At 36.9% G+C, this 25,298-nt stretch overlaps 3 protein-coding genes across 3 annotated transcripts; all 3 read right to left on the bottom strand.

Annotated features, from left to right (window-relative positions):
• Positions 1–1,286: 1,286 nt before the first annotated feature.
• On the bottom strand, positions 1,287–1,937 carry LOC120431065 (uncharacterized). The gene is made up of 2 exons (XM_039596221.1): positions 1,611–1,937; positions 1,287–1,553 (listed from the first exon to the last, which is right to left on the bottom strand). The coding sequence occupies exons 1-2, from the start codon at positions 1,935–1,937 to the stop codon at positions 1,287–1,289; spliced, it is 594 nt and encodes a 197-aa protein (XP_039452155.1).
• A 450-nt stretch (positions 1,938–2,387) lies between these two features.
• Positions 2,388–4,293, bottom strand: LOC120431069 (uncharacterized). Its single transcript, XM_039596224.2, has 4 exons — positions 3,653–4,293; positions 3,187–3,433; positions 2,878–3,125; positions 2,388–2,637 (listed from the first exon to the last, which is right to left on the bottom strand). The coding sequence occupies exons 1-4, from the start codon at positions 4,291–4,293 to the stop codon at positions 2,388–2,390; spliced, it is 1,386 nt and encodes a 461-aa protein (XP_039452158.1).
• Positions 4,294–4,499: 206 nt separating this feature from the next.
• On the bottom strand, positions 4,500–21,448 carry LOC120431068 (uncharacterized). Its single transcript, XM_039596223.2, has 5 exons — positions 20,788–21,448; positions 18,161–18,778; positions 17,710–17,950; positions 17,468–17,656; positions 4,500–5,163 (listed from the first exon to the last, which is right to left on the bottom strand). The coding sequence occupies exons 1-5, from the start codon at positions 20,994–20,996 to the stop codon at positions 4,504–4,506; spliced, it is 1,917 nt and encodes a 638-aa protein (XP_039452157.1). The 5' UTR covers positions 20,997–21,448; the 3' UTR covers positions 4,500–4,503.
• Positions 21,449–25,298: the final 3,850 nt, after the last annotated feature.

Genomic DNA, 25,298 nt, shown 5'->3' on the forward strand with positions numbered 1-25,298 from the left:
AGCTCATGGTATTGAGGGCCAAACCAGCCCAATTGAGCAACCTTTGGACGAGCTGACACTGGTGGTCATGCCAAAAGATGGGCAGAAATCCGAACAGTTTTAGAACTACTTCCAGTGGCCGGAAGCTGCCGTAAACGCTACTACCCACTTGAAGGCTCATGACGGACTGCGTGCGTGCAGAGTGCGGGGAGGTTTTGCAATGGTGCCGCAGGGTATTTGCTAATGCAATATTGATTGAGGTGAAAGGTGCAATTAGTTGAAAGGTGCAATTAGTTGAAAGGCGGACAACATTTAACAACACTTAAGGGTATTGAGGGATAAATTATTGTTTAACGGTGTGCGGTAACCAACCAAGAGGAATGCTCTCTCACACTGATGGTGAAACGATCGAGAGCATTTTAATCTCATGTTCACGTTAGAAATGTATTCCCGACTGAAGAGCGAGCTGCCACACAGAATCCCGCGATCGTTATAACGATTGGAATGCAGTAGTTCAGCGCTTTGCGGATCAACCCACGGCGGAAAAAGTTGGGATCGTTTGCGGAAACTTTCTGCAGCATGCAGTTGGAAACAAATACGCAAGCGGCGAGATTCACGCCCAGTACGGTCCAGTTGAGCAGTCGCTGAACGATGGTGGTATTGCTCCGCCAGAAGAGCGGAAGCAATCCGGTGAACTTGAGGTAAAGCTCCATCGGACGAAAGCTGTCGTAGATGGTGAGTGCCATTTGAGATGCAGCTCAGTACTGCGAGGTCGATGCTACTCTAGATGATTGCCACTCATGTTTTTACAGACTTAACAGTAATGAATTATGCAAGAGATCGGAAACTTATTCAACGGACAGAGAGGGTTGCCAGCTCTTTCAGAAATTCGTCGCCGTCATGCTAACTTGTCGTACGTGCAATTTCGGCCAAATTGAGTTTGACTTCATAGTTCACCAAAGATCGATTTCAATTCTGAGATATTCAATAAAAACCGAAAAAACTCCTTGCATTTTTGTCAATTTTCATGTGAAAGAAGTTTCAGTCTTGTCGTGCAACTTGACACAGCCTAAAAATTGATGTAATTGCGACAATTGGTCCCTTTGGCCAAGTTTAGAACGCGTTTGACACAAATTCAACCCAACTTTGGGGCAATGCACAGAATGGCCAGCCAAACAAAACGTGTTTGTCATTGTTTACATTGCGTGCTCTCGTTTTTGTTTATTCAAGGTCAAACATTAGAACGCGTTTTTTTCGGAACGTCAAAAAGCAACGTACGACACTGACGGGTTCTTCTACACTCAAGCCTATTCATAGCTACTGTACCTTAACGTATTGTTCAACTCCCGAAAGCGCGTCCAGACGAGCCAGATGATGATGCAAATCTGGTTGCACACCGCCACCAGGCACATGTCGTATCGAATGTTGCAAACAACGATAGCGATTGGACGGGGAACTACGTACAGGTAAAACAGCGACAATGAAAAGGCAGATATTCCGTAACAGCAGGCGTATAGTACAATCTGTTGACGATGTTTTCCGTGGTCAACAAAGCAGCAGCATGCTCTTTTGAGCTGGAATTGGATGTAATTTTAAGGTTAGGGCAATCATGCATGATACCTTTCGAATACCTCACAGTCAACCTCGTGCAGCAAGCAAAGAACCTTGCGGATGCGATCCGCTACGGCGATTCCCGCCACGGTTACCACAGTCGGGAAGCAGTAGTTTAAAACCTTGCGGAACTGACTACGCTGAACAAAGTTCAGTTCGTTATATGACGTTTTCTGTGACAGGAATATGAAGACGGCCACACAATAGGCAAGGTTCAATCCCAGAACGATCCCGTTAACGATGCGCTGAGTGATCGAAAGATTGTCCCGCCAAAACACTGGGAGAAGTCCGGTGACCTTCAAGTAAAGCTCCATCGGACGGAAACTGTCGTGTACGGTGTGCGCCATCGAAAACGGATGAGTATACTAAAGGTAACTTCCTTTTAAAGTAATTGTACTACAACAGCTACAACATGTATGATACGTAATCAAGCAAATTGGTTTGGCAAACTCTCAAACGTTTGTCACTCCCTTGAATGCTTAAGTAATTGGCTTACCTCAAAACATTGTTCAGCTCCCGGAACCTGGACCAGCCCAACCAAATGGTAATGCATATCTGATTGAACATCGCCACAAGGCTAATCTCGTACCGCACGGCACTGAGAATGACTAAGCTGCGCTTCGGAATCTCATAAAAGTATGTCAACGGAACAATGCAGGCCCATATCCCATAACTGCCAGCGAACAGAATGATCCACCTGCGGTGTCGCTGATGGTCCACAAAGCAGCAACACACTCTTCGCAGCTGGAAGAATCGACTCGAGTTAATCACCATTCCTAAAGTCATCATTTTGGAACTCACACCTCACAGTCCACCTCGTGCAGCATGTCGAATATCCTCCGCGTATGATCCGCCAAAGTGAATCCCACAACAATCACTGCTATTGCGAAGCAATAGCTGATAACCTTGCGGATCAGACTGTTTCGAACAAAGTTAGCATCCGACGGAAGCTGGTCAAGCATGAAAAACGTAACGACTACGCATGCTACCAAGTTTAGTCCGAACGAGATCCAATTCAGCACTCGTTGGGTTGTGGTCAGATTGCTCCTCCAAAAAAGGGGGACTAATCCAGTGAACTTGAGGTAAATTTCCATCGGACGGAAACTATCGTAAATCGTTGACGCCATCGAGAATGATCCGATACTGGTTGTCAACTCTACTTTAGAAAATTGCCCCACTAACCAAACGATGCAATCTACCAAATTGCTATCACACTTATTGGACGTCTGTCATTCTCACGAATGCCTAAGTAATTACATTTCATGATTCACAAACCAGCCTTTTTACCTTAAAACGTCGTTCAGCTTCCGGAATCGAGTCCAACCCAACCAGATGATAATGCAGATCTGATTACACATCGCTACCAACCCAATCTCGTACCGCATGGTACAGAGCACGACTGCAAGCGGTTTCGGCAGCATGTAAAAGTATATCAACGAAACAAAGCAGCAGCATGTCCCGTAACAACTTATGAAGAGTACGATTTGCGTTCGATGTCGCTGATGGTTCACAAAACACCGACCCACCCTGCGCAGCTGAAACAAAAGCGACCATGGTAAACCTCAGCTAAGCTGTCATCCAAAATCTGGGCCATACCTCGCAATCCACCCGATGAATCATGTCAAATATCTTGCGCATACGATTTGCAACTGCAAAGTCCACCGTTGTAACGACAATTGCGTAGCAATAATTGGTTACTTTGCGGATCACACTTCGGCGGACGAAGTTAGCGTCATCCGACGGTAGCTGTTTCAGCATGAAGAACGATACCGCTACACAGGTTGTCAGGTTAAATCCGAACCAGACCCAGTTTAGCACGCGTTGAGTTGTGGTAAGACGACTCCTCCAAAAGATTGGGAGGAGTCCGGTCACCTTGAGGTACATTTCCATAGGGCGAAAACAGTCGTACACGGTGGACGTCATCGTGGGTAATGCATTGAACTAATATTTGAACAAAAGAGTTGAAGGATTTCCAACAGTGTGGTAACGTATAAGAGTAATCATAATAATTTGTAAACGTCCATCATGGTCATGGAAAATAACCCCACTCAGCAAGTCATACCTCATCGCTCGTCCCAGCGCCACATATCTGGCTCGGATCAGCAGCAGAAACAGCGTCGGCTGCAGCCACAGCTGCGTGTACGTGCAAAAGTACAGATTCTTCACCGCCCGGAACATGACCTGGACGTACACCACGAGTCCGCGAGCCTCCATGTACACGTGAAACGTTCCGTAGCAGAATCCGGGCAGAACCAGTGACATCAGCTGCGCCGAGCGGATGAACGCACTCGATTCGGCAATTCCGAACGCGCGTTGACAGCCCAGGTCCAGGATTTCACGGCTGACGTCTTCCAAGGTTGTGAGCAGTCGCTGCGTCCGAGCTAGGTTGTACCACGCGAAGATCGGAACGACCGAGATCATCACGTACCGGAACACACAGTACACGTCAAGCATTCGCTGAAGCAGAATCGATCCCGTGCACAGCTTGATGACTTCGGACTCGAGGGAAAAGCTCACCAGAAGATACCCGTTTAGAACGATTGACGCAACGATGACGGCTAGATTCAACAGCTGAAGGCCGACTTGGCGAAGATGCTTGACGTCGGATACCGGTGGATACAGTGCCAAACACTTTAACGGTAGTACCATGTTGCGATAAACTGCAGACATTGATTTATCAGGGGAGCGAAATTTGCAGGTCATTTCGAGAAGGAGCTCTGACGATTACTGACTCGAATTGGCCATCATCACCATTTGTTGCGGAAAATTCACTGTTTATTTGAAAAGGGCCCACCTGCAAACAATGTCTGGCAACTTTCCTAGTCAAGAAGATAAACACTGGCTATTCCAAGTGAAAAGTGATACGTTTCGCATAAATATTTACTATTTGCTAGAGGAGTTATTGACCAAAACTCACCTGAACGCGTCGTTGACGGCGCGAAATCGGCACTTCAACAGCAGAACCACCACAATCGGAAGACCCACGACCAACGCGTACCCGAGGGATTGCACCAGGTACGTAAGCAGTCGCGTCGAACTGAACCCGAGCGCGGATTTTGAAATGGCCCTCCGATAGCTAACCAAAACGGCCGCTGTCAACAGGATCAGCACGGCCCAAATCGTCACCGTCAGCCGTCGATGGCAACCGGCGTGGTCAATTGGCACGTTGAGCCACCGCAGGGATTGATCCACCTCGTGCTGCTTGCGAAAGAGTCTTTGCACTTTGGGCCACACGGTGACACTTCGGAGCACCGTGAAGATCTCAATCAGAAACAGAAACACGGTAAACACGTAACATATCACGACGATCAGAGATGAACTTTGCAGATAGGAAAAGTTTTGCATGAAAAAGTTGACGTAAAATGCCCACGAATATCCTGAAGCGGCCACCGCTGCGTACAAACGTTCTCTCCAGCGGTACCGTCGTTTAGTGCGATGGAACGGGCCTGGAGCGAGGCCACAAATCTTCAGCGGGTAGTAAAGTGGACGAAGAGATTCGTAGATGGTGACGACGTTAAACCACAACATTTTGATTGACGAGGAGGTGTTAGCGTTTCCATGTCTCAAACGGGACTGTGCCTTGAATTTTGGTAATATCAGTTTCAGTTTCTACGGTCTGGAGAAGAACAGCCTGCACCTTTGTTTGGATTGTAATCTGCCGTTGAAATGTATATGCGGCATTACTTGTTTTGTCAAATAGCGTTTACTTTCAACTTTTCAAGGTCAAGAATCGATTCAAAATTACTAGTATTTACTTTAAATAGTTTTTATTGAATTTTTGTATTTTTTTTTTGTATTTTTGTATATTTGTATTTTTGTATTTTTGTATTTTTGTATTTTTGTATTTTTGTATTTTTGTATTTTTGTATTTTTGTATTTTTGTATTTTTGTATTTTTGTATTTTTGTATTTTTGTATTTTTGTATTTTTGTATTTTTGTATTTTTGTATTTTTGTATTTTTGTATTTTTGTATTTTTGTATTTTTGTATTTTTGTATTTTTGTATTTTTGTATTTTTGTATTTTTGTATTTTTGTATTTTTGTATTTTTGTATTTTTGTATTTTTGTATTTTTGTATTTTTGTATTTTTGTATTTTTGTATTTTTGTATTTTTGTATTTTTGTATTTTTGTATTTTTGTATTTTTGTATTTTTGTATTTTTGTATTTTTGTATTTTTGTATTTTTGTATTTTTGTATTTTTGTATTTTTGTATTTTTGTATTTTTGTATTTTTGTATTTTTGTATTTTTGTATTTTTGTATTTTTGTATTTTTGTATTTTTGTATTTTTGTATTTTTGTATTTTTGTATTTTTGTATTTTTGTATTTTTGTATTTTTGTATTTTTGTATTTTTGTATTTTTGTATTTTTGTATTTTTGTATTTTTGTATTTTTGTATTTTTGTATTTTTGTATTTTTGTATTTTTGTATTTTTGTATTTTTGTATTTTTGTATTTTTGTATTTTTGTATTTTTGTATTTTTGTATTTTTGTATTTTTGTATTTTTGTATTTTTGTATTTTTGTATTTTTGTATTTTTGTATTTTTGTATTTTTGTATTTTTGTATTTTTGTATTTTGTATTTTTGTATTTTTGTATTTTTGTATTTTTGTATTTTTGTATTTTTGTATTTTTGTATTTTTGTTTTTTGTATTTTTGTATTTTTGTATTTTTGTATTTTTGTATTTTTGTATTTTTGTATTTTTGTATTTTTGTATTTTTGTATTTTTGTATTTTTGTATTTTTGTATTTTTGTATTTTTGTATTTTTGTATTTTTGTATTTTTGTATTTTTGTATTTTTGTATTTTTGTATTTTTGTATTTTTGTATTTTTGTATTTTTGTATTTTTGTATTTTTGTATTTTTGTATTTTTGTATTTTTGTATTTTTGTATTTTTGTATTTTTGTATTTTTGTATTTTTGTATTTTTGTATTTTTGTATTTTTGTATTTTTGTATTTTTGTATTTTTGTATTTTTGTATTTTTGTATTTTTGTATTTTTGTATTTTTGTATTTTTGTATTTTTGTATTTTTGTATTTTTGTATTTTTGTATTTTTGTATTTTTGTATTTTTGTATTTTTGTATTTTTGTATTTTTGTATTTTTGTATTTTTGTATTTTTGTATTTTTGTATTTTTGTATTTTTGTATTTTTGTATTTTTGTATTTTTGTATTTTTGTATTTTTGTATTTTTGTATTTTTGTATTTTTGTATTTTTGTATTTTTGTATTTTTGTATTTTTGTATTTTTGTATTTTTGTATTTTTGTATTTTTGTATTTTTGTATTTTTGTATTTTTGTATTTTTGTATTTTTGTATTTTTGTATTTTTGTATTTTTGTATTTTTGTATTTTTGTATTTTTGTATTTTTGTATTTTTGTATTTTTGTATTTTTGTATTTTTGTTTTTTTTTGTATTTTTGTATTTTTGTATTTTTGTATTTTTGTATTTTTGTATTTTTGTATTTTTGTATTTTTGTATTTTTGTATTTTTGTATTTTTGTATTTTTGTATTTTTGTATTTTTGTATTTTTGTATTTTTGTATTTTTGTATTTTTGTATTTTTGTATTTTTGTATTTTTGTATTTTTGTATTTTTGTATTTTTATATTTTTGTATTTTTGTATTTTTGTATTTCTGTATTTTTGTATTTTTGTATTTCTGTATTTTTGTATTTTTGTATTTTTGTATTTTTGTATTTTTGTATTTTTGTATTTTTGTATTTTTGTATTTTTGTATTTTTGTATTTTTGTATTTTTGTATTTTTGTATTTTTGTATTTTTGTATTTTTGTATTTTTGTATTTTTGTATTTTTGTATTTTTGTATTTTTGTATTTTTGTATTTTTGTATTTTTGTATTTTTGTATTTTTGTATTTTTGTATTTTTGTATTTTTGTATTTTTGTATTTTTGTATTTTTGTATTTTTGTATTTCTGTATTTTTGTATTTTTGTATTTCTGTATTTTTGTATTTTTGTATTTTTGTATTTTTGTATTTTTGTATTTTTGTATTTTTGTATTTTTGTATTTTTGTATTTTTGTATTTTTGTATTTTTGTATTTTTGTATTTTTGTATTTTTGTATTTTTGTATTTTTGTATTTTTGTATTTTTGTATTTTTGTATTTTTGTATTTTTGTATTTTTGTATTTTTGTATTTTTGTATTTTTGTATTTTTGTATTTTTGTATTTTTGTATTTCTGTATTTTTGTATTTTTGTATTTTTGTATTTTTGTATTTTTGTATTTTTGTATTTTTGTATTTTTGTATTTTTGTATTTTTGTATTTTTGTATTTTTGTATTTTTGTATTTTTGTATTTTTGTATTTTTGTATTTTTGTATTTTTGTATTTTTGTATTTTTGTATTTTTGTATTTTTGTATTTTTGTATTTTTGTATTTTTGTATTTTTGTATTTTTGTATTTTTGTATTTTTGTATTTTTGTATTTTTGTATTTTTGTATTTTTGTATTTTTGTATTTTTGTATTTTTGTATTTTTGTATTTTTGTATTTTTGTATTTTGTTTATTCAAATGTTTGATGATTCGCTACCATGTGCATAACAAAAGATGTTTTTTCATAAAGCTAATATGACAAAATATAAAAATTATCTGCATTATAATTGACAATCTTACCTTAACGATTCCACAACTCGTTGATAGCGAGCGCAAACGAACCACACAATCACCACGAAATAAATGCAAATTGCTGCCATATGTGCTTGGCCAACTAGTTGACTCACGATAAGCTTTAATTTCAGAAAACGTTTGCCGTACATAAATGGATGACAAATCAATATCATGGTCCCTGCTACCATCGCGATACCGATCATTAAGATTATCACTGCTCTACGATGTCTTCGATGGTCGTAACAGGACCCGGTTGTATCATTTAACTTTTCATCTATCACATGCAATTCTTCTGTAATTGTTTCGAAAGAATCACTTAAGGCAAAGTTCAGCACTAGCAAAATAAGAGGATAGATCAAGCTCACGGTTTGAAACACGATTCCGCTTTTGACCGAGATTTGCGAATTAAATAGGTTCCAGAAGTCAAAGTCATTGTTCCACACGCATAGATAGCAATAGTTCACGGTACATACAAGAAACTGAGCCCAGCAGAGCACCCGCCGGTGGCGGTGTCCACCGCGACGCTCGACACAGGGTGACAACCCTAGCACGATAAGAAACAATTGCAACGGACGAAAGGCATACACAACGGTGGTGTTGGTGCTGGATGCCACCCGGTTGGAAGCCATTTCGCAACTGAAGCGGCTTGATGGAACGTCAGACGGTTGACGGCTGTCGATGGGAGTGGCTATAATTTTCCTAATTGATGGCTGATTCATACTGTTTGGGAATATCTCAGCGTGAATTATGAATCTGTTTGCGAGTGGAGAAAATTCGGAAAAGAAAATCGATGACTATCGATCTTCGGACGAGACGTAAACATTTGATCCATTTTCATCGTTTCCAAATGTTTAGTTACCTTAGTGCACAGCTCAATCGCCGGAATCGAATCAACACCAGCACTCCTATCACAACAAAATTGACACACGTGGCAGCGACGTGCAGCAGGTTGTACAATATCGTTAAACATTGCATGATTCCCATTTCGCGCAAAGTGTCCTGGTAAACGTTGTAAGTGAGCATATAAGTTACACCAACGGTAACGGGAACAACCATGCAAACGACGGTAAATCGTTGGTGTTTTTGGTGGTTCAACGTCAAACCTGTTGTAGAACGGAGCTGTAACGAAACTCACGATTACAAAGGGATATCGGACTAAAGTTGTCAGATCTACCTGATCATCAAAGAGATACAGCAGATTGAAAAGATGAGGCAATTTGGCACTCGTCAAAAAGCCGACCACAATGGCCAGTACTGGTTCGCAAAGGCAAATCCCCTGCATTAGATTACTGCTCTTGATGGCGATCGTGGACCTGAGTTTGTTCCAATATCGGGAATCATAGTTGCAAACCACCAGGATGATCCAGCTCACTAAGCTAAACAAAAAGTGCACCCAAAGGAGCCACCGGTGAGGCATTGAGCTCTTTTGAACACGCAAAACACAAGGTTGTAGACCCAATGGTACCAGAAGTAATCTTAGTGGGAAAATCGCATCGTACAAGCTCGATGCGGTCTGAATGGAGGACATTTTGCTACTGGTTGAAGCGGAAGCACAATGGTAAAAGGATACCCAGCAAGTGGTCTTCTGTGGTACTAATTGGTCCCTAATTATTAGTTGTATATCACTCCGAGCGATGAATGTTGCCGTGTTTGCTTTTGCTTGTTCAAATATTCTAAATACACCGTGTAACACGTATTTGCGTCGATTTGCACCTATGTATTGTGACAAAAAGAGAGATCTATAAACAGGAGGTGGTAACAACAAGCAAAAGCCGCCCAATGCGTTTGTTTATCTATACAAATTCAATATTAGCCATCTACGGTTAAGGGACGCGGGGTAAAACGGGCATTAAAGTTTGAGGTCTAAAATACATCAGAAATCTTTTACATATCGATGCCTCTGTGCTCTTTTGTACTAAGCTTGCTGGGATTCCTATCTAGTTAGCACAAAAGAGAAGGGAGGCATCGATATGTAAAAGATTTCTGATGTATTTTGAAGTGCTTCAAAATACCTTTCAAATGCAACCAAAACGATATATAATCCCCGCTAAGGTGATTGAAGCCTTCCTCACATTGATATATATTAGGGTGTTTCAGCCAAACAAAAAAGTTCTCAGAATCAGACAAACCGAGGTTCCCCTAGTAGAGGATACCCATAGGGACTCTCATGCCAAATATCAGCCCATTTGGTTGAGAATTGGCCTGTCCCCAGCGGTTCAAAGTTTACATGTAAATTACTATGGGAGTTTTATGCTTTTCGTTCAATCGTTCCTACAGGTCTTGGGACAACATGGATTCATTCGGAATAAAGACAGGTGAGTAGGGGATGGTCCAATGAACAAATTCCAGAAGGAATTAGGCTTGTCCATTCTGTCCCCAAGGTGCGCATTGGATCGACGTCCGGTGTCTCCAGAATCATCGATTCACCCTTCAAATGTACGCATTGTCCTTAGTATGCTATGACGACTAGGAGAAAATTACGACGTCCCATGTCACGGTGAACACGTGCCAGAGCATCTACTCGAGTTTTGGTTCAGAAACATCCTTCAAAGTACTAAAATTATAATTTTTGATGTTCCTGAAAGAATTTCAACTATTCTAAATAAAGTTAAATGATGATTTTGTGTTAAAAATGCAATCGATGCCTCTCCACGTGTTCACCGTCTCATATGGGGCGTCGTGGTTTCCACCTAGCCGTCATAGCATACTAAGGAAATGCGATGCTTTTGAAGGATGAATCGTTGGTTTTGGAGACACCGGACGTCGATCCAATGCGCACCTTGGGGACAGAATGGACAAGCCTAATTCCTTCTGGAGTGTGTTCATTGGACCATCCCCTACACACCTGTCTTTATTCCGAGTGAATCCATGTTGTCCCCAGACCTGTAGGAACGATTGAACGAAAAGCATAAAAATCCCATAGTAATTTCCATGTAAACTTTAAACCGCTGGGGAAGGCGAATTCTCAACCAAATGGGCTGATATTTGGCATGAGAGTCCCTATGGGTATCCTCTACTAGGGGAACCTCGGTTTGCCTGATTCTGAGAACTTTTGGTTTTGGAAGAAACATCCTAATATATATATATACAGCAATTCCCCACGAAAACAGCATGGAAAAAAACAAAAGTGCTCGGATCGGGCCAAAATTTTCGTAATTAAAAGACGCAACTTTTGGTACCCAGACATGTATAGGTCATCGCTGAAATTTTTAAGTTATCGCGTTTTTGTGAAAAAAGTTGATTTTTTACCAATTTCGTCATTCTCCGGTTTTTGCGCGCGGCGCGTCAGAAAACACGGATTTTATTTTCAAAAAATCATATCTCGGAATCCTGTTAATGAACTCCTCCCATTTTTTAGTATGTTATGTAAAAATGTCCGGGGAATCCGATAAAATTATTTCCAGACATAGGCTCTTTGGTCTAGACACCGTCAAAACGGCATTTTAAAGTTTTCATATGTTAGGCTAGATTTTTGAAACTTCTTACTATTTTTTTTGAAAGGCCAACTTATCACCTTTCATTTGCGTATAAGACAATTGAAATCGGTTGAAATGGCGAGGAGTTATGATTTTTCGAAAAAAGTGGTTTTTGCGAAAATCGACGAAAATGGCAATTTTTCAGACCACCCTAACACGGCGTAGGTCACCCTAATGGCCAAACAAAAAAATACGGGTCTAATCATTTCGGCCAGGGAACTCCCACAAAAATTTTGAGCCCGATCCGAGCACTTTTGTTTTTTTCCATGCTGTTTTCGTGGGGAATTGCTGTATATATTTTTCATTTGATACGGTTGTTAGATTTTTATTCAATAGGTCGTGTTGGAAAGGTCTTCTGATTACCCACTGGTGTGACAATAAAAATACTCCCTGATTCGATTCCTTAGGCAAAAATAAGTAACTGTGAACATTTTAGCGAAATCGGTTAAGGGTTAAGGGTAAATTAACACTAATAATATTGAGAGGGCTGTCAGATCATCAATATTTTGGGCGCGTTGGAAGGATTTTTCGATAGGTAATCAAACAGGTCGCATGATAGATCCGGACAACGTTTTTATCAAAATATCTGAGATCCGGCCTATAAAAAAGTGTATAAATAACACATGAGTAATTCTCGTTGAAAGTGGACCACTATTTACACAAGGTGCTCAAAAATCAAAAGCAATGTACTTTTCCAATAGCCCCCACCAAGTTATGAATGAAACCATGTTTGGTTGGTTGAATTTGTCCTCACCTCGGCGCCACGAAGCTAATACATTTTTTTAAATTGGTAATTTTTTGACTTAGGCGCGTCTACAAAATTGCTAATAACTTTGCAAAACTTCAACGAACCCTTGATGTTTAGGGGTGTTTTGGAAAGGAAATGAGCAGAGCTTTCGAATGCACTTGTCAGAAAAATACCGTTCCATACATTTTTTAGCCATAAAACAACAATGTATTTTTAAAAGTCATTTTTGAAGGCCGGCGCCCCGCTTTATCGAAAAACTGACAAATCCATTCGAAAGCTGAGACGATTTCACATAAAGGACCAATAAATCTAAGGTGTATGTTCCTCCTATCTTTTTTAATCTAATTTTGTATCTGAGAGCGCAGCGCTCCGTTCGTATTTCGGGCGCCCAAAATGTTGCATTTGCTTGCCCCAATTCAAGGTTTTGTCAAACAATATAGGTGCTCACTTTTTAAATGATAGTTTATTGCCCAAGGATCAAGATGCACTATCGATAATTGACCAATATTTAAGTTTTTGGGTTCTGCCAGGCAATTTAATGTCGAAAAGTTGTTTTTGTTTACGTTTTTTGTTGTTAAATGCTTACTTACAATTGGGTGGACATTTTTACAGTAAAACTAATGAATGTAGCATGTAGAAAATTTTACCACGAACATTTTTCTCTAGGAGAAAACGTAATTTCGATACTCCAACGCAAAGATATTTGAGTTTTAGTGAGAAAAAAAGTGCCAATTTTACAAATTTTTCAGAATTAACAAGCACGGCCTATTATTTACATGCGGCATATGTATTGGAAGCCAAAGTATGGTTTCTTATAGTTATTTAGGTCGCTGAATTCGGACCTGCAATCAAATTTCAGGTAAACAGTGAACAGTGATATTTCTGGAGCAACATTTGAAAAGGGCGCATAAGCATTTTGACAGCTAAAACTATTTCGCAAATTATGAGACAACAGGTAACTATTTAACGAAAGCTGCGGTAGAAGGTAGCTGGGAAGACTTGCTATTTTTTAACACTTTGAGTTTTGGGAAAAAGTTACGTGTTGTCTTGTAGTTTTGAAAATAGTTTCAGCTGTCAAAATGCTTATCCGCCCTTTTCTTATGTTGCTCCAGATTTGAGCCACGCTCAAATGTCATTTGCGTGTAGTGAAAATGGTTGGAAGCGATTTTCCTATTCCTTAAAAAGTTATGGAAATCGTCATTAATTAATGACTGTCAATTTAGACGTAAACAATCGTACCCAAAATCATTAAAAAAAATTCCTAAAAAATCTAGAGTTTTCATTTATTTTTAAGTTTACATTAAAACCAGCCATCTCACAAAACGAGGTTTTCTGACAATCTCAAAACAATCAGAACTTGAAAAAAAAAAACATTCTCCATAAAAAAATCCGTGAGTAAAATATAAATTAAAGGTGAGCAAAAAATGAAATATGACCGAATTCACTAGCGATTAAAATTACAGCATATTACCGCAAATAACTTTTGGGTGTGGCTCCAAATTTTACTGTTTACCTGAAATTTGATTGCAGGTCCGAATTCAGCGACCTAAATAACTATAAGAAACCATACTTTGGCTTCCAATACATATGCCGCATGTAAATAATAGGCCGTGCTTGTTAATTCTGAAAAATTTGTAAAATTGGCACTTTTTTTCTCACTAAAACTCAAATATCTTTGCGTTGGAGTATCGAAATTACGTTTTCTCCTAGAGAAAAATGTTCGTGGTAAAATTTTCTACATGCTACATTCATTAGTTTTACTGTAAAAATGTCCACCCAATTGTAAGTAAGCATTTAACAACAAAAAACGTAAACAAAAACAACTTTTCGACATTAAATTGCCTGGCAGAACCCAAAAACTTAAATATTGGTCATTTATCGATAGTGCATCTTGATCCTTGGACAATAAACTATCATTTAAAAAGTGAGCACCTATATTGTTTGACAAAACCTTGAATTGGGGCAAGCAAATGCAACATTTTGGGCGCCCGAAATACGAACGGAGCGCTGCGCTCTCAGATACAAAATTAGATTAAAAAAGATAGGAGGAACATACACCTTAGATTTATTGGTCCTTTATGTGAAATCGTCTCAGCTTTCGAATGGATTTGTCAGTTTTTCGATAAAGCGGGGCGCCGGCCTTCAAAAATGACTTTTAAAAATACATTGTTGTTTTATGGCTAAAAAATGTATGGAACGGTATTTTTCTGACAAGTGCATTCGAAAGCTCTGCTCATTTCCTTTCCAAAACACCCCTAAACATCAAGGGTTCGTTGAAGTTTTGCAAAGTTATTAGCAATTTTGTAGACGCGCCTAAGTCAAAAAATTACCAATTTAAAAAAATGTATTAGCTTCGTGGCGCCGAGGTGAGGACAAATTTAACCAACCAAACATGGTTTCATTCATAACTTGGTGGGGGCTATTGGAAAAGTACATTGCTTTTGATTTTTGAGCACCTTGTGTAAATAGTGGTCCACTTTCAGCGAGAATTACTCACATAAGTGACTTAAACTACTGATAGGGATATCAGATCTTCAATGTTTTGGACATTTTAGAAAGATCTTAATCCTTTTCAAAAATATATAACAAGACGGGGTTTCGTACAATCTTCCGCACTTTAGTTGAAATCGTTACTTAAGCATAACTTTTGAAGTACTTATCTAAACTTCATAATTTTCAATAGATCAATTCCGGCAATTTCGGTTGTACCCGACCCTATTCGATTTCAATGAAACTTTGTAGACATGTTATCCTACGCTTATATAAGCCATTTTGTGTAAATGAAGCCAGTTTCACTCGATAATGACATTTGAGAAGGGCGTAAGTGTTTTAAATATTGTTGTATTTCGTATTTTAAATATTGCTGTTTCTCGAAGCCGTTGCATCGTATCAATAATTGGTCAAAGACAAACTTGTAGGAAATTTGACGGGCTTTCCGAAAAAAAATACACTGAAAGAAAAAAACACTCCACTTTTATGAGATTTTGTGATTTTTAAGTTTAAAAGTCAAATTTGAAGGTGAGCCCACGATTTTATTTTGCGTTCAATTTTTTTGTGAAAATAGCCTAAGATGTTACAAAAAGACTCACGAAAAATGCAAGATGGAGCAACTCACCTAAATAATACAAAAATCATTTACTGAAACTGTTTTTTTTTTTCAAAAGTGCTCTAAACGTCAAAAATTTCAAAAACCGAATGCGTGAGTCGATTCTCCAGACAATTTTACATAAAAATCTTCTTATTGATCATAAGGAGTCCAGTTCTTATAAAGTTACAGCGGTTTTAAAAATAAAAATGTTGAAAAAAAAGGTTTTTTGATGGGTTTTGGCAATTTCTATATGACAGACTTGATTTTTCAGTCTCGAAAATATTTTTACTGGAAAGCTCGTCCAATTTCCCATAAGTTTGTCTTTGACCACATTTCAATTAGATGTATGGGCTTACAGTTATAAGCTGATTACATTGCTCATAACTGAAAACATAATATTTTTTATTGTTGTTTAGTAACCTTGATAATAAATTAGCTAAAATCATAAATCATGTTTTTTTCTTTCAGTGTATTTTTTTCGGAAAGCCCGTCAAATTTCCTACAAGTTTGTCTTTGGCCACTTTTTGATACGATGCAACGGCTTCGAGATACAGCAATACAAAAATACGAAATACAAAAATATTTAAAACACTTACGCCCTTCTAAAAATGTCACTATCGAGTGAAACTGGCTCCATTTACACAAAAATGGCTTTTGTAAGCGTAGGATAACATGTCTACAAAGTTTCATTGAAATCGGAGAGGGTACCTAAAAAATTCCTGTTTTGGGTTGGAATTGCTCAATAGCGACTTATGGCAACCCAAAGACGGATCCAGTAAGACCAAGACAGTGTAAGACACGGTTGAGCCAGTGCCGAGATAATCGAGTGCAATCGAGTGAAGGTGGGTCTAGGAGGTCTAATTCAGAATGTTCCCTCTCGAATGATTTTATAGCCGTTCCTCATTGAGTAATATTACATCTGAGAATTGGTACACCTTTTATGTAAGAAAAATGTGTAATATTACGTCTGACAACTAGCGTGGTTCACGTTTCTATGAAAAAGACAAAAGTTGTTATTTTGTCTTGCATCAACCGGAATTTCGTTATTTTATGTCCCCAGAAGCACTCTTGAAAATTTGAGTCCATTTGGTAAGGTCTAGGAGCTCCAGTTTTAATTTGAAATTTATATGGGATTTTGATTTATTTTCCATGGGAAACTATCTTTTTTTACATTGTATTAGGATTTTTTTTTTATAAATCGATGAAATGACTTGATTCTTATAGTAGGAGATAGGTTTTGAACTGGGGAACAACTTTGTAGAACATACCAACATGCTAGGAAGTGACCCTTTAAAGATACATATACTTTTAGATGATGGCTTTTGAAGGGGCCAGCCACCATCTAAAAGTATATGTATCTTTAAAGGGTCCTTCGCGATGGTTTTTTGCCATTTGCCTACCCTGGTCACTTCCTAGCATGTTGGTATGTTCTACAAAGTTGTTCCCCAGTTCAAAACCTATCTCCTACTATAAGAATCAAGTCATTTCATCGATTTATAAAAAAAAAATCCTAATACAATGTAAAAAAAGATAGTTTCCCATGGAAAATAAATCAAAATCCCATATAAATTTCAAATTAAAACTGGAGCTCCTAGACCTTACCAAATGGGCTCAAATTTTCAGGAGTGCTTCTGGGGACATAAAAGAACGAAATTCCGGTTGATGCAAGACAAAATAACAACTTTTGTCTTTTTCATAGAAACGTGAACCACGCTACTGACAACGTGTCATTTTACTTCTTTTCTGGTTTAATGTCACTGAAGTCTTAATTGAGGTAGAATTATCCAACCTTTCAAAATTACACTTTTAAAATTTACACAATTTTTTTCTGTGTACTCTAAATTGTAACGAACAAAACCTAGAATCAGAAACATACCGTAGAGCTGCATTCAATTTTTGAAATCTTTGCAGAACCAACACTTCCGTCACTGCAAAGTTTGCGCTAACTGCAATCACGTGCAATAAGTTGTACGCAAGCGTCAAGCACGTCATGAGTCCCAGCTCCGACAAACCGTTAACGAACGCGTTATAGCTCAACATGAAGCACATGGAGATGACGAGGTGACCGTAAAAGCCAATTGCAATCCCGCTTTGCTGCTTTCGATAGTTGAACGCTTGTTTGGTGAGGTTTTGATACTGCAAAAAATATGAGAGTTAAATATGGTTGATTTTTTTTTAGAGATACATACCTGAACATCGAAGTGGTGCAACTTCAGCAGCAAACGTTGTGTTTTCGATTTCAGCAAGAAACCTGCCACGATAGCCAGCGTGGGTTCGCAAAAGCTAACCGTTTGCATCACAGTGCCACACATGATTACCACCGGTGAGTTCCACTTGTTCCAGTACCGGTAATCGTAGTTCCACGTCATCAGGATGCCACAAACGAGCAAACACGCACATAACTGGACCCGGTTTTGACGGGGTGTTGAACTGACTTGCAAGGAATATGGCTGTACCCCTAACGGAACAAGAAGCAACCTTAGAGGGAGAAATGCATCGTACAAGTTTGTTGCGACTGGGAAGAACGCTATTTTGCAACTGTTTGACGGTGCATCGATCGCTTATAGTACTGACACAAATCAATTAGCGTAATTGTTTGTAACTATCAAATTTCACATCAATTCGTTTGAAAGCACTCACCTCATCGTTTCATCGACTCGGCGGAAGCGCAACGACACTGCCAACACTGTAACGATTGGGTGCAGCAGCATGAACGCGTACGAACACTGCACGTAAAGGTTGGTTGCGATTACCAGAAGCTGTCCGGGCTTGACGTCAACGTGGCTGTTCAAAAACACTGCTCCCAACGCAAGGAGTAGAAAAGGAGCCAAAAATCCAAACACGATCAACCGGTGCACCAATCTGTCGAACGTTACCAGCGTTCCAGTGTTGCCAGCTTGGGCCAACTCGCGATCCACCGTGTCCAAGATGGTGGTGATTTTGCCAACACCCTCGTACAGCAGCTGTCCAACTGCTACCAAACCGACGATACTGTACTGCCGATAGACACCCTCCATGATGAGGATCATCAGTGACGAGTTAACCACTTGGACAATCGTTTCACGAAAGGACATCCGTAAAATCGCAACGTAAGCTGTCATGGAAGCGGCAAGTCCAAGATAGTTCAACAAGAGGTACAGCGGTCGTCGGGTCTTTTCGCGCTTCAGGTTTGTGAACAGAGGAATGATTCCGAACAGCTTGCAGCACAGGTTGAAATGCGCCAAACAGCTCGTTGCTGTTGGCAAACTTGCAGGCTGCCTTATTTTTTTCAAACGACGCACTGAAATGTTCATTTTGCTACGCAAAATCTTAAGTGCTACTGAATCAATTCCTTAATTGACACTGCTAGTCGGATAAAAAGCAACATCCTGTTGAAATCGATTAGAAGAGTGCAAAATAATGGGTGGAGCTAGAGGTGGGTCTGCTAATGAAACACTTTCGTATAATTATCAATGGTACGTTCGTTTGAAGACCCAGTGTCAGTTTTGTTTCTATCGAACGTCATTTGTTAGTGTGCGTGTAACTCGTATGAAACTGAAAAAAAATCGAGTGCGGCACTAGAGTTTCAGTTTCAAGACGGCGGCAAAACTCGTGTGAAACTAGCACGAGTTTCTTCATAAAAACACTTTGAAAGCTCTGAGTGTGGCAATAAGTGCGGGACTAGTCTTCAAACGAACGTACCATAAGTAAACAACTGTTCTGTGAGGAAACGTGCGCCACACTTTCTACGTTATGTATCGTTGTCGTGGTAAATGTTGCCAGATAGTCGCGAAGGTCACATCGAACTAGAGGTGGGCAAAAAAAGAGCGAGCCGCTCAAAGAGCCGGTTTACTAAAAAGAGCAAAAGATCCGTGGCTCACAAAAAAGAACCGCGGTTCTTTTTTAAACTTTCGTCTTTTGAAAAATCCGGCTCGAAATGGCATGATTTTTGTTATAAATATAATTTATTGAACTTCAAAAAAAAATTAGTATTGAATTTGTTTTTGAGAATTGAAAATAAAATTTCAAATTTTTCAATGCTTATGAAATTTAATTCCAAAGGAAAATTATTTATTAAACAATACGAAATAAAAACTGTTGTACATTAAAGTATTACCAGAATACAAATTTGAGCATTTCAAATTGCATAATTTGTAAAATATTAACAAAAATTTACTGAATAATTTAGAGATTTTGGGAAAAAATCCTTTTAGAGCAATTACAGACTTTATTGATTAAATCAGAATGAAAAGAGTTCGCAGAATGTTTTCTCCAAGTAAAATATAAAATTAAAAGCAATTGTTCCAACATCGTAGATTTAAGTTTGGATGCCATTCAATTACTTGAATGTATAGGTTCGAGTTGAAATCTTGACCTAGAGACCGCCAAGACCTATGGGTTTGAAGGGCATCTTCTAGTTTTCAGTTTTAATTTTTTTTATCAAATTATTTGCAAAAGTTTAATGTGAAATAACGATTTCAGAAAACCCTTTTCATCAAAATTTTGAAAAATAGCGAAAGAGCCGTTCAAAAGAGCGGCTCTTTTTAATGAGCGAACGAAAATGAGCGGCTCCTAAAAAAGAGCGGTTTTGCCCACCTCTACATCGTACATATCTGGAGTTTTTTTGAAAAGGTCCAATAAACCAAATTTTCAGTTTTTGCTTTTTGGGTGTTTTTCAATACCCCTGACTCAAGGAGGTTCCAAAAACACCCAAAAAGCAAAAACTGGAAATTTGGTTTATTGGACCTTTTCAAAAAAAACTCCAGATATTCACCTCAAAAGTTGATTCACGGCACGCTAATCTAATTAATTAAAATGAAACTTAACCCACATTGTAAACACCGTTTATAGCGTGCATCACATCCAACTACCTGATAATCCGGTTGAGTGCCGCATACCGCTTCCAGATCAGCAGCATAACAAACGTTGGCTGCAACCACAGCTGAACGTAGCAGCAGGAGTACACATACCGAGCAATCTTCGAAAGCAGTCCAATATGCGCCGTTCCACCACCAACTGTCAAACAATAGTTCACTATGAGCACTCCAACAAAGGGCACCACGAACGACAAACCCTGAACAGTCCTCAAGAACCGCTGCGAACTAACAAATCCAAACAGGTCCCCCCTGTACAAGCTCAGCTTCTTCAACCGATCGCTGCACTGCTCCAACTTCTCCAGCATCCGCTGAGAACGCTCCAACGAGTAGTACCCAAACAGGGACACCGTAATGCACATCGTATACCGTGCCAGGTAGAAAAAGTCCAGCATCCGATGCACGATAATCGACCCGCTGTTGAGTCGGAAAAACTCCGAGTCCAGCGAGTAGTTCCACAGCAAGTACCCGTAGAACCCGATCGAAGCCAGGATCAACGCGCAGTTCAGCATTCGATAGTGCAGCTGCCGACGGTTCCGACCCTCCGTCACCAGCGGGTGCAGTCCGACGCACTTTAGCGGAAAGGTTATCTGCCGGTGGGCGTCCAGCACGTTGGCCACCATTGTGCGATCCAGGTTGGGCGAACGGAAGGTGACAACTGAACGCAAACCAGCTGGTCCGTTTTTTTCTGATTCTCTAGCTGAGGGCGTGCGTTAGAATGTTTACACAGGAAGTGGGCTTGTTTAGTTATATTCCGAGGGTAATTTTGCACCAATTAGTGTCCGCCAATATTGTGTTTTCGTAACGAGGCAATCATGAAAAATGGCATTTCAACAACTTGATATTTTTTGTCCGCTATATTATATTTAATTCACTGTTTAAATTTAACTGTACTTTTTAATGACATTTGAGGCATCCAGCTGTGTTCTCTGAGTCCGTAAATTCTACAATTCTCTCGGCTCGAGGCAATCCTTCTCTCGGACGAGTGCTGCCCAGTTTTGAATGTGGAAAAGAAAATGTTTCTCAAACATCAACTCCAGCAAAAACGATAGGCTTCGCGACGCCCGAGACGCCATTTGAATTTGCTTGTGTCCATTTTTCAAAAAAATGCAAAAAATAGAATAAAGGGCCCGACGGTTTTCTTCAACCATCCGAGGGAAGGTTGGAGCAGATGGGAATCGAACCCATGAATATCTGCTTACAAAGCGGTCAGCGTAACCATTCGAAGCTACGAAAAAAGTTTAATTTTACATCAATCTCACTCATGACAAAATTTCCACACAATTAACACCACCTGTCCTGTCGGCAAAAAATATCCATACAAACTACAAATCTCAACAGCGACCCTTGAACATTAACCGACTGACTCGAAGTTTTCACAGATGAGCAATTCTCTGGGGAATCGGCCAGTTTTGACCATTTTTTTTTATTTGGCTCTAACTTTGTGGAGGTTCACCCATACAAATCTCCAGATAAATTTGGCAGCTGTCCATACAAAAATGGTAAGTAGATATTCAAAAATCTATAACTTTTTAATGAATTTTCTAAACAATTCGGTGGCATCGGTCTAGTTGTAGGTATTGTTGACGAGTATCCAGAAAAAAAGGTATACGGAAAAAAATTCCGAGTTTTTAAAACTCAGTTTTCCAAAATAGGGGAAATTCTCGTATGTTTGGCAGGTTAAGCACTCGCTCCTAACTTCATCCAATTTTCTGATTTTCACTATTTAAACAACTAATTTTGCAAAACTTTTGATAGAAATTTGCTTGCTCAATTAATTAGCTTTAATTGAATGTCAAAGTTCTGACCTGCCAATATTAGAGGCACGCTGGAATAAGATGCTGTTTCCCTACGTATTTTTTGATTTTCAAGACTAAAACCCGCAACTTATGAGCCATTGAGAGTTCTGCCGCCGAGTTATGATTTTTTGATTAAAAAAAGTTGATTGACCTAATTTTTTATGTAAAATTAAATTTTCAATCGAAAAGTACTTTTAAAGATTTTTTGACAAATTGTCTCGTTTTCAAGATATAGCTACCGAAAGTTTGATTCAGCGAAGTATTAGCAATTTTTCGTTTTTTTTTTTAAATAGTGAACATGAGTGACCATTTCTGAAAAAAAAAATTTTGTTTTGTCAAAGAGACATTGAAGATTGGACCTCTGGTTGCTGAGATACAGCGGCTTTAAGAAAAAGAAACAGGAAAATAGATGTTTTCTAAGTCTCACCCTAACAATCCTCAATTTTTCAATTTTCAATTGGACAATAGCAAATTTTACTAAACTTTTCGAAATAAAATGTTTTCCAAAACGGTCACTTATGAGCAGTTCTCTCAGATTTTGGTCATTCGATTTTTTTTGTATTTTTTAATCCGGCTGAAACTTTTTTGGTGCCTTCGGTATGCCCAAAGAAGCCATTTTGCATCATTAGTTTGTCCATTTAATTTTCCATACAAATTTGGCAGCTGGCCATACAAAAATGATGTATGAAAATTAAAAAATCTGTATCTTTCGAAGGAATTTTTTGATCGATTTGGTGTCTTCGGCAAAGATGTAGGTATGGACTACACTGGAAAAACATGATACACAGTAAAAACATTTTTGGTGATTTTTTATTTAACTTTTTATCACTAAAACTTGATTTGCAAAAAATACAATTTTTTATGTGTTTTAGAGGACATGAAATGCCAACTTTTCAGAAATTTCCAGGTTGTGAAAAAATCTTTGACCGAGTTATGAATTTTTTAATCAATACTTATTTTTTCAAAAATTGAAATATTGGTAGCAAAATTTTTTCAACTTCATTTTTCGATGTAAAATCAAATTTGCAATCAAAAAGTACTTTAGTGAATTTTTGATAAAGTGCACCGTTTTCAAGTAAAATCCATATTTAGGTGCCTTTTTTGAAAATAAACGCAGTTTTTCATTTTTTTAAAATAAGTGTACATGTTTGCCCACTTCTGAAAAAAAATATTTTTGAAGAGCTGAGAAAATTCTCTATATTTTGCTTTTTTGAACTTTGTTGATACGACCCTTAGTTGCTGAGATATTGCAATGCAAAGGTTTAAAAACAGGAAAATTGATGTTTTCTAAGTATCACCCTAACAACCCACAATTTTTTAATGCCGATATCTCAGCAACTAATGGTCCGATTTTCAATAATAAAATATGAAACATTCGTGAAATTTTTCGATCTTTTCGAAAAAAATATTTTGGCCCTTTTGAAATGTTAGTCTTGACTGGAAAATTTTGAAAATATTGTTTTCAAAAAGATCGGAAAATTTGACAAATATTTCAAATTTTATTATTGAAAATCGGACCATTAGTTGCTGAGATATCGACATTAGAAAATGATGGATTTCTTGGGTGAGACTCAGAAAACATAGATTTTCCTGTTTTTAAACCTTTGCATGCCAATACACGGAGAGACCGGCCGGGGCAAATCTAAGAAAATCTTGGTTAATTTAACTAAAAGTATGGGTTAATTTTTTACACAGCTTTTTTTCAACAATCGATTGTTGATTTTGTTAACCCGAAATTGCTGACCACCGATAATTAAAATTAACTAAAAAAATACTTGGAATTGCCATTTTTGTTGGTTAAATGGCCGAAAAAAAATTCTAGCAGTCGACTGCTAGAATATTTTTTTTCAGAAAATTAACTAAAAATTTCTTGCTTTCAGCTGAAATATTGTGGAATATTCTGTTGAAGACTGGCTGGGAAATGTTTTTCAACTTTTTTTCAACAATTTTTTTTCGTTGTATCAACCGAAATATTTTTGCATGCAGCAAATTATTAGTATTTTTATAACAAAACATTTCTTAATTAGACATAATTTATGTAAGTGTTGATATATATTTTCTTTAATTATCTAACGATATAGGCTGGGCCAAATTTCTAGCTATATTTTAACTATTGTCTTACTTGAATTCAGAAAAATATTCGTACATGTAGTCAATAACTAGCAGTTGTTAGCGATATTTTTATTGAATTTGCAGTAAATTTTGTAATAATGCCTCACAAATTAATGCTGAGTGTTTTTATTTTCGCATTTAATCTGCCTAAAAATTTAACGTTTTGTACTAATTTGTTTTTTTTTTGCATGAAGTTGTTAAGTTACTGTTAAAAGCATCAAAACAAAACTTTTTTTTAACTGTTGTTATAAAACATGTAAAGTTTGATTAATGTTTAAAAAAATTACGTTGCATTGTGTGTGTGTGTGTGTGTGTGTGTGTGTGTGTGTGTGTGTGTGTGTGTGTGTGTGTGTGTGTGTGTGTGTGTGTGTGTGTGTGTGTGTGTGTGTGTGTGTGTGTGTGCAACCAACCAAACGGGACCACGCGGTCGCTTCTTACAAATTGAGTTGTTTCCATGTATTTTAGATTTTACATCCTATACATGCAAATAACTCGCATAGGCATTTGGAAGGTGTTAGCTCTGCCGAGCTTCGGTGACCCATTTCTACGCTGGCTAGCCGAGCGCGAGGTCCCTCAGCTTTTATCGACAAGCCCCGCCCTGAAGAACGTTTGCACCAATCGGGTTCAAACGTTATTTAGAACTTCCGAACCCTTGTCAAATGGACAAGGACCCAGCGCGTATATAGTTTGATAGTAACAGTATTTCTAATTCCAGACGTCGCTCATCAAGCCGTGATGGCCTAGTGGTTAGCATTTTTTGCTTACCAATCCAAAGGACGGAGGATCGAACCCCGACTCGGGCGACTTTGATTTTTCGTTCATGTTCAGAGTTTCAAGATTAATATTTCCTATACTTTCTCGTTGGGAGCAGATGGGAATCGAACCCAGGACCATTCGCTTAGAAAGCGAACACCGTAACCAGTAAGCCACGGCCGCTCCTTAAAAAAAAAATTACGTTGCATTAAACTAAAAATAATGAAAAGCATATTACAAATTTTGTTAAATTTTCACCAA

This window comes from Culex pipiens, chromosome 3 (genome assembly GCF_016801865.2).
Source record: "Culex pipiens pallens isolate TS chromosome 3, TS_CPP_V2, whole genome shotgun sequence".
In the NCBI taxonomy this organism is placed as follows: Eukaryota; Metazoa; Arthropoda; class Insecta; order Diptera; family Culicidae; genus Culex; species Culex pipiens.